General features: G+C 41.7%; 1 protein-coding gene across 1 annotated transcript in view; it reads left to right on the forward strand.

Moving 5' to 3' along the window:
- Positions 1-1,177, forward strand: part of LOC134455098 (uncharacterized) — a 1,363-nt gene extending 186 nt beyond the window's left edge. The window contains exons 1-2 of the mRNA XM_063206151.1: positions 1-44; positions 386-1,177. The exon at positions 1-44 is cut by the window's left edge and continues 186 nt beyond it. Coding sequence (XP_063062221.1) covers positions 1-44; positions 386-1,032 — 691 coding nt within the window. The 3' untranslated portion in view covers positions 1,033-1,177. The remainder of the gene's footprint in view (positions 45-385) is intronic.
- The last annotated feature ends 6,907 nt before the right edge of the window (positions 1,178-8,084 follow it).

Below are 8,084 nucleotides of genomic sequence, written 5' to 3' on the forward strand. Positions count from 1 at the left end.
GAATCCAAACTACAGATATCTACAGGCTAGACGCTATTCTGAAAGTAAGAATATCACATTTAACTTCCTTTTCAAGTAATGATTTGAATTCTAACTTGTTCAATTCACATAAAGTACGGTCAAAACTGTAACCACAATATGTTGATGACAATGTCTTTATGGTCAATGTTTTTTACTTTCTTTGGGTGGGTGGGTGAGTGTGTAAGTCAATGTTTTTTTGTTGTTGTTGTTTGTGTGTGTGTGTGTGGGTGTGTGTGTGGGGGTGGGTGGGGTGCAGGGGGCTTGCCATATGAGTGATTTGTTTATTGTTTTAATGTGTATATTCATGTTTTTGATGGCTTTACTTTATTATTTTAAACTAAGTTGAATTGTATCTATCTTATAGGTAAATATTACAAGGAGTGCTTTTCCAAGGATAAGCACAGTGTTGTGGCCTACACCTCAAAGAAAATGGAGAAAGTGAACCACATGCATCCTCATCCCACCGGCATGAGGAACAGTCAGGCAGAAGGTGGTGATACCGCTTCACTCAGAGAGGCCCCGTCCAACGCCCCTACCGATGTCGTTTCTGTTCATCAAACAATGATGATGAAGCCAGTGCAGAAGCCTAGCTCAGATGCTGTGTCTCAGGGAGAAGATCAAAGGATGGACCCAGAGTGTTCCACCATCAGCACCCAGCACTACACCAGAGAGCAGCTATTGGAGATGATTGTGTTCCATAAGGCCATGGCCTCCACCTTCAGGAAGCTCCAGAACACAGCTGATCAGACCCCGATGGTGTTGGTGGAGGGAGCAGGGTGCTCCCAGGAATCCCAGAGAAAGGGAGTGGAGACCCACAAGAGCATCAGCAGCGATGAGCCTGCTCAGAAGAAAAGTCGGGAGAATGTTCCGGAGGGCTTCGTTCTCACTCAAGACGCTATTGAGAGACTTTCCGCCATGGCAAGCATCTGGGACATGGCCGTTGAGATTGGAATCCTGAACGTCCAGGAAGCCGCTTTTTACAAGAGTATCTACTGTGATAACAGAGCATAGATTTTTTTTTTTCTTCATAGTTTATCATTTATAATCAATCAATTTGGACTCGAAAAATAAACAGTCTCCATACTGTTTCATACATTTATCATGAATTTGACTTTATCTTAAAAAAAATAAAAAACTGTTGTCATGCAATCTCAAACTGACTCACTCTTGTATATGTCAATTCATCATGTCATCTTTTTATAGTCATTAACATCTTGCGTAACGTCCCCGTAATAATGGTGTTCCACAACTGCTGATCCAAGTTCATGTAGTTTATTTTGTTTCCTCTTATAAAGCACAAACTGTGACCACCGTAGGGAATTGGCGCTGCCACTTACAAGCTCTGGCTGGTCTTCTCCAACTACTTAGAATGTTGAAAACATAACATTAGTAACAGTCATAACAATAGAATTCTCATGTTCACTGTGAATGACAACAACTAAAAACAACAACAGAACCATGACTACTCTGGGTTCTTTACATCTTGTGCTGTAACTTTTGTAGACCTTCACAATCTATGCACATGAATGTCACGTTTTAATTCCGAGAGCTGTAGTTCTACCACTTCTACAAATTAACTGCATTCCCAAGTGAACAGTGTGAATTATAAAAAGAAATTCTCACACTTCAATTTATTTATCATACCACTTAATTTTAAGTATCAAAGTGTTGCAATTAAACAGATATAGCTACAGGTATGCTTAGTGTGTGTGTGTGTGTGTGTGTGTGTGTGTGTGTGTGTGTGTGTGTGTGTGTGTGTGTGTGTGTGTGTGTGTGTGTGTGTGTGTGTGTGTGTGTGTGGTGTGTGTGTGTGTGTGTGTGTGTGTGTGTGAGAGAGAGAGAGAGAGAGAGAGAGAGAGAGAGAGAGAGAGAGAGAGAGAGAGAGAGAGAGAGAGAGAGAGAGAGAGAGAGAGAGAGAGTGTGTGTGTGTGTGTGTGTGTGTGTGTGTGTGTGTGTGTGTGTGTGTGTGTGTGTGTGTGTGTGTGTGTGTGTGTGTGTGTGTGTGTGTGTGTGTGCAGGGCTGCTGACAGCTGAAAGGGCCCCCGAGCCCAATACATACAATGTATGTATTGTAGGACCCGATTCTGGGCCCCCTCTCTTCCTGGGTCCAGGATAACTGTCCCCTTTGCCCCCCCTCCCCTGTCGGTGCCCCTGTGTGTGTGTGTGTGTGTATGTGTGTGTGTGTGTGTGTGTGTGTGTGTGTGTGTGTGTGTGTGTGTGTGTGTGTGTGTGTGTGTGTGTGTGTGTGTGTGTGTGTGGCTGTGTGGCTGTGTGGCTGTGTGTCTGTGTCTGTAGGGGGCTGTGTCTGTGTTTATGTGTCTGTGCGTGTGCAAGCATCTAATGCCAAAGCTGAAAGGATTTGTTTGCGGATAGATTTACTGTGTAATGAATATTTTCCAGGCAGCACTTAAATGCACTCCTCTGGTTCTATCCACTCCTGCCAGAATGCTCTCCTTGCTCACTGTCTTCTCTAGACCCTCACTAGAACTCCATCTAATCTGTCCTCTGTCTGTGGTATTTAAGTCTGAACCACGCTCTTTACCAGGACAAATCTTTTTTCATCTTGTTCCGCAGAGGATAATTATATAAAGCTCAGAGAGAGCAGCGAAAGTGCAAATGAAAACAATCTGGTTCAAACTTAATTCCTTCTTTTATTCCCCCTCAAACATCTGCCAACACGAGGCAATGATGATTCACTTCAGCGATTCACGACTCGCCGATGGACCTCTGATCTTGTGACAGATGGGTAAGATGACTTTCCTCATTAAAGAAGAAAGCATCTAGTTACAATAAGGTAGTTCTCACCCACTGAAATATAAAACTTTGCGGCTATTTCAACCAACGCAGTGAGAACAACAGCTTAATTACACCAGTGTTTGACATAATTGCGCAGTTCCTGAAATAACTCCTGCTAATCAGCTGAACTCAGTGGATAGTTGGATTTTCCTCCTTTAGCATTTTTTATTTATTTATTTCATTTCATTTTTCTGATGGTGCCACCCAGCTCAAAGAGAGGACTCTCACTGGCAGAATCACAAAAGAGTAAAGGGGTGGAAAGAAACAACCCATTAAAAAAACACATTTCACTGATAGAATATAAAAATGGAGTTGCCCTTAGAGTGGATGCATTTCCATATCTTTCACACACGCACGCACGCACGCGCGCGCGCGCGCACACACACACACACACACACACACACACACACACACACACACACACACACACACACACACACACACACACACACACACACACACACACACACACACACACACACACACACACACACACACCTTCTCAGCACCTCAGAACCCCATGTCAGTGGCATCAGTTAGGACAGGTTGTTTATCCAGTCACATGCATGTTTTTTTTTTTTTTTAAATAAGGAGCATCAATTGAAAATGTGTCACTTGTGGGGATAACCAGATGGCAGACTGAAGACGAAACATTTACCAGCTGGTGAGAGTCAGGTTTGGGAACAAATACATGATCTGCAAAGCCGCGACAAACCTCCTGAAGTCTTCTTGGCAAAGTGTCTCATACAGTGAGAGATGAGGGGGAGGGAAAGAAAAAGAGGAGGAAGAAGAAGAAACGAGGAAGAAGATGAAGAACAACAATGACGACAACAGCAACAACATCCACATCAACATCATCAACATCATCAACAACAAGAACGACAACAACGACAACAACAAGGATGAAAAGGGGGCAAATGATACCAAAAGAAGACAAAAAAGAGAGCGATTAAATAACACCCTCAAGACTGTACATCCTGGCAAATGGTCTTATGGGGAACGTGTCTGCTCACTCATGTCAGGCGTGATCATCTCACATTTCCTTCATTACACTTTGCTTCGCTGATAGTCAATGCCTGCTCCTTCAGTGCTCCTGCTGTGAAAATAATGAGAGTTTTTCATTTTTCATGGCTTGTTCCCCGGAGCCACGGACTCTGTGAACCCAGTTTCCTTATAATCACAGCACAAACACTATACCTGAGGTAGCCATGAATTTCTTTTCGGCCAAGTAGCCTCGCTAGTCCTGACTATGAAATGAAAAGTCTGGCAGTGAGCCATTAAGGCTGTATCTCAAAGTCACGGATCCTGGCCTTGCCTGGACGTGAAACGCCCAGTGATTGGATACTCTTTGGTGAACTCTGCGGAGTATCTAATCACTGGGCGTTTCACGTCCTAAGGCCAGGATCCTTGACTTGAGATACAGCCATTGACTGTGGCACCAAAGAGTTGGCATTCAAACGGGAAACTATTTAGCTGCAGTTGTAGGCCATTCCATCCATGTCGATACCATGCTACAGATAGAGCATTAATTGTGATTGAAGGAAAAAATGTTTCCTTTTGGATTTACTTTACTTACGCCTTTGGTGAAGTACTAGACCAAGTTGTCAGGCAAAACTGTTTTCTGTCGCTATAATCAGGTTTGTCTAGTTGGCATGAAGCAGTTTGTTGGGGGATAAAAAAAGAAATCTTGTTTGACAAATTGATACATTAGCATGTACTGACGTTGTATCTCCACTATGAGCTGTAATGTTTCACCTAATTGTTATTCACGGAAATTCACAAAAAGCGTGTGCAAACTGTCCTCCTTTGTAGCGGTATTATAACGACCTGCTGACCATCACCTAGCTTAACAGGCTTTTAGTCTGCCTGCGGGTCTCTCTCCAACACATTTGGCAGGAGGAGGTGGGCAAGAATCTTTGATAATCTTTTACATACATGACTGTCCTTGATGCGTATAACCTTTTCTTTTACAACACCCTGGTTTTACTTGGCAGCACAGCAGGGCACTCAAAGAGTGCAGACCTCTGACAGGGCAGCTCAATGAGCCCTCTAATTTGGTGCATATTACCAGAAAGGAATCAGTTCTGAGTCACCCAGACCGAGACCTTCTGATCGTAGCATTGCTTTTTGAAAACAAAATCAACTATTAAAAAATTGAGGGGTAATGAAAAAAATGAAAACATTAGAAACACAAACCACCTTGGTGGAAGGATAAATGGTGTATAAATATAAAAGGAACACGAGAACCTTCAGGAATTAATGGGTCTAAATTGAGTGAAGTCGTGATTTATTAGCCCTGACTTCCATAGACATCTCCTATTTCCGCTGCTGATGTTTGTGTTAGAATTTATTCCTCAAAGTTTCTAGTTGAAAGCATGAAGAAACTTTTTATGACCAATGAATGGTATTTCTGTGAGATAACACAAACAGCCATTTCTCTATTATATTTTGCAGCATATCTCATTACAGTTCTCTCACATCCTCCTCTCTCAAGTCACATTTTTCTCCTCAATTGTGGTCCTACTCCTACAATCTACATTTCTCTCCTTTCACTGGTGTTCTTTCTCAATGCTTTGCCTTTTCATTATGACAGCTTATTTTCTTTTTCATGTTCAGCAACACACAGAGAGAAATCCATTTGGAAATGCATCACCGAACACTGGAGGACAGGTGGGTGTTTGGCAACGTGTATCTGGAGGGGGAAACTATGCGGGGACTTTCTGACAATGGGTTATGTAACGCTGCATTATGCAAACTTCTTGGCACCGTCTTGTAAAAATATTCCACATTTGGGTTACAAATGTGTTTACTCACCATACAGATACTTTGTTTTATTATTAAATATTGGAGGCCATTACAAAATGCAGGTGCTGATCTCTACTTCTTTCTTTCTTTCTTTTCTTTTTTCTCTTTTGGATTGCAGATGGATGCATTTTTCGCACATTATGGGGCCTTCAGGAATCTGAAATTGTTGTAGGCCCCTATTTGTCAAGTTTTACATTTCATTTTATTGTTCAATACCAGTCATTACTCCTTCTTGAGCCTTTGTGTTTCACCTTGACCAAAATAATCTTGTTGACATGATTAACAGATGGTGGCTTTGGCTTAGATTTCAGCCTGACCATAAGCTTCTTACAGTGCTCAGTTTCCCTTTTTGTGTCCATCTCGTAGTTTATTCTGGGGGGGGGTACATTTTAGAGAGGGCTCAGACAGTGAGTAATTTGTGGAAATATTCATTTCTGATGGAAGGCTGTGATGAGGGCGAAATTATCCTATTGCTTTTTCTCCCATGTTTCCCACATTTCAAACAGGGTTGCTCAGCACATGACTTCCTTAATTTTACATACTGGGAAATGGGGTCTCTACACGGGTTCTAAATTTTTCTTTTCCCCTGACTGCTCGAACCTAGCTGCGCACAACTCAACCTCTGATTGTTGGAAACTGATGTCTGTTAAAAAATTAGCTCATGTGGTTGGCTGCCAGTGTCTTGCCCCTCCTCACGACATCGTGTTTACAAACACTGTGAACCCATGTTTACTTCAGAGTAAACCTACAGGCATATAGCCTATACACAGAAAAAAGACTGGAGGTGGCACCACCCCCTTATCCACGGCAATCCTGGGTACCATTGTTTGTAGGTGGACCTGAGCAATTTAAATGAAGGGGACCTCTTTTGTCAAAAAATTACTTTATAATGTGAAACTTTCCATCGACACAGTTGAAATGTGCTGCTAAATAGGCTACGTAACTAATGAACTTATTCCAAAATGTAGAACAAAGGATATACTTACTCCACACTTCTGTAACAATCCAGTGCAACCAGTGCAGGACTAAATCATACATAAAAAGGAAGAAAAATCTGGTGGACACGGATGTCTACTTTCTGTTGTTTATTTTTTTGGTGCGATCAGACTCACATTTCGACATGCGTCTTCATCAGAGGACTCTGCTGAATGACGCATGTGAAACGGTTCCACTGATGGGCTAGCTCAGCCCTGAGCTCTCTCCAGACTGGCTCTCCTCCAAGTGCACACGGTGGGGGGGAAACCCCAAGGCAAATACGGTACATAAAATAATAATGAAGTTCCACAATACAGCCACAAAGCCTCAAGTAAGTCCACTGGTGCACAGCCAGTCTGTAAACACTTGCTAGTCTGTAAACACTAGCTCCAACACCAGACACCTAGGCCCAGCGTACAAGCCCAGCACCTCCTCCACTCTTCACCTTCCCCAAGTGGCTCTCCATATGACCCTTTTAGACACAGAGACCGAGAGGTCAGCCAGCATCCCTGTGTATTATGGATGTGTTAGCGTACTGTCTATTTCTACATGCATTTCCTAACAGTCATCTCGACAAAAGCAGCCCTTTTTGACAAAACTTTTTTTTTTCTTATATTATTATATTATGACTCTTTCTGTATTCTATGAATTTCTTTGACTTTGTGGGGTAGTAAGGTGAATCCTTACTTCCATGGACTCCATCATTCTTTTCATCGCTCCTTGAAATTCAATGCAGGCCTACTCTGCTGAAAAATGTAAGGGGCAGCCATGATCAGAATACATTTAATCAAAATGGTTTGAAACTTCCACAATATGTTGGCTCATTGATAACCCTGACGATATCGACTGAAAACATTGACGTTGACGCACTGCATAATCTTTCCATTTTCCATATCGAGGAGGTCAATATTATGACAGTCACATACTTATCTGCCTCTAATAAGCATTGGAATGTGCTGGAATTCAGAACTGTAGCCAACACCTGCATGAGCAGAGATATGACACATTTGTAAACATGTCAGCAGTGGCTGGCATCTGCATAATGCACATACCAACACAAAGGCTAGCCAGAGTTTCCTATGATTGATGGCATCATTATTAAAGGGGTGTAGCAACACTATAGGGAGGGGTAGAATTAAAACATAGTTCAATACTTCAATAGGCCTACATAGTACAAAAACTGCAATACAGAGGGGAGGAAATGAGGTATCCATATTTTTAGTATTTAATAATATTTGTAAGTATATTAATCATAATAAATAATAAATATTTTGGTAACACTTCCAAATAAGGGGCCATAATTAACAGTAAAGTAGCTACAACCTAATACTTAAGTAAGGGTTAATAATCATTACTTAATGCCACATTAGACACATATTAATTGTTATTAATGCATTAGTAAGCAGTTACTTAACTATTAGATAACTATTACCTTGTGTTACAAGTTAATAGCATATTATTATTTAACTAATAGATAAGTAAGGGCA

Source organism: Engraulis encrasicolus, chromosome 9, assembly GCF_034702125.1.
Source record: "Engraulis encrasicolus isolate BLACKSEA-1 chromosome 9, IST_EnEncr_1.0, whole genome shotgun sequence".
NCBI classification, from domain to species: domain Eukaryota; kingdom Metazoa; phylum Chordata; class Actinopteri; order Clupeiformes; family Engraulidae; genus Engraulis; species Engraulis encrasicolus.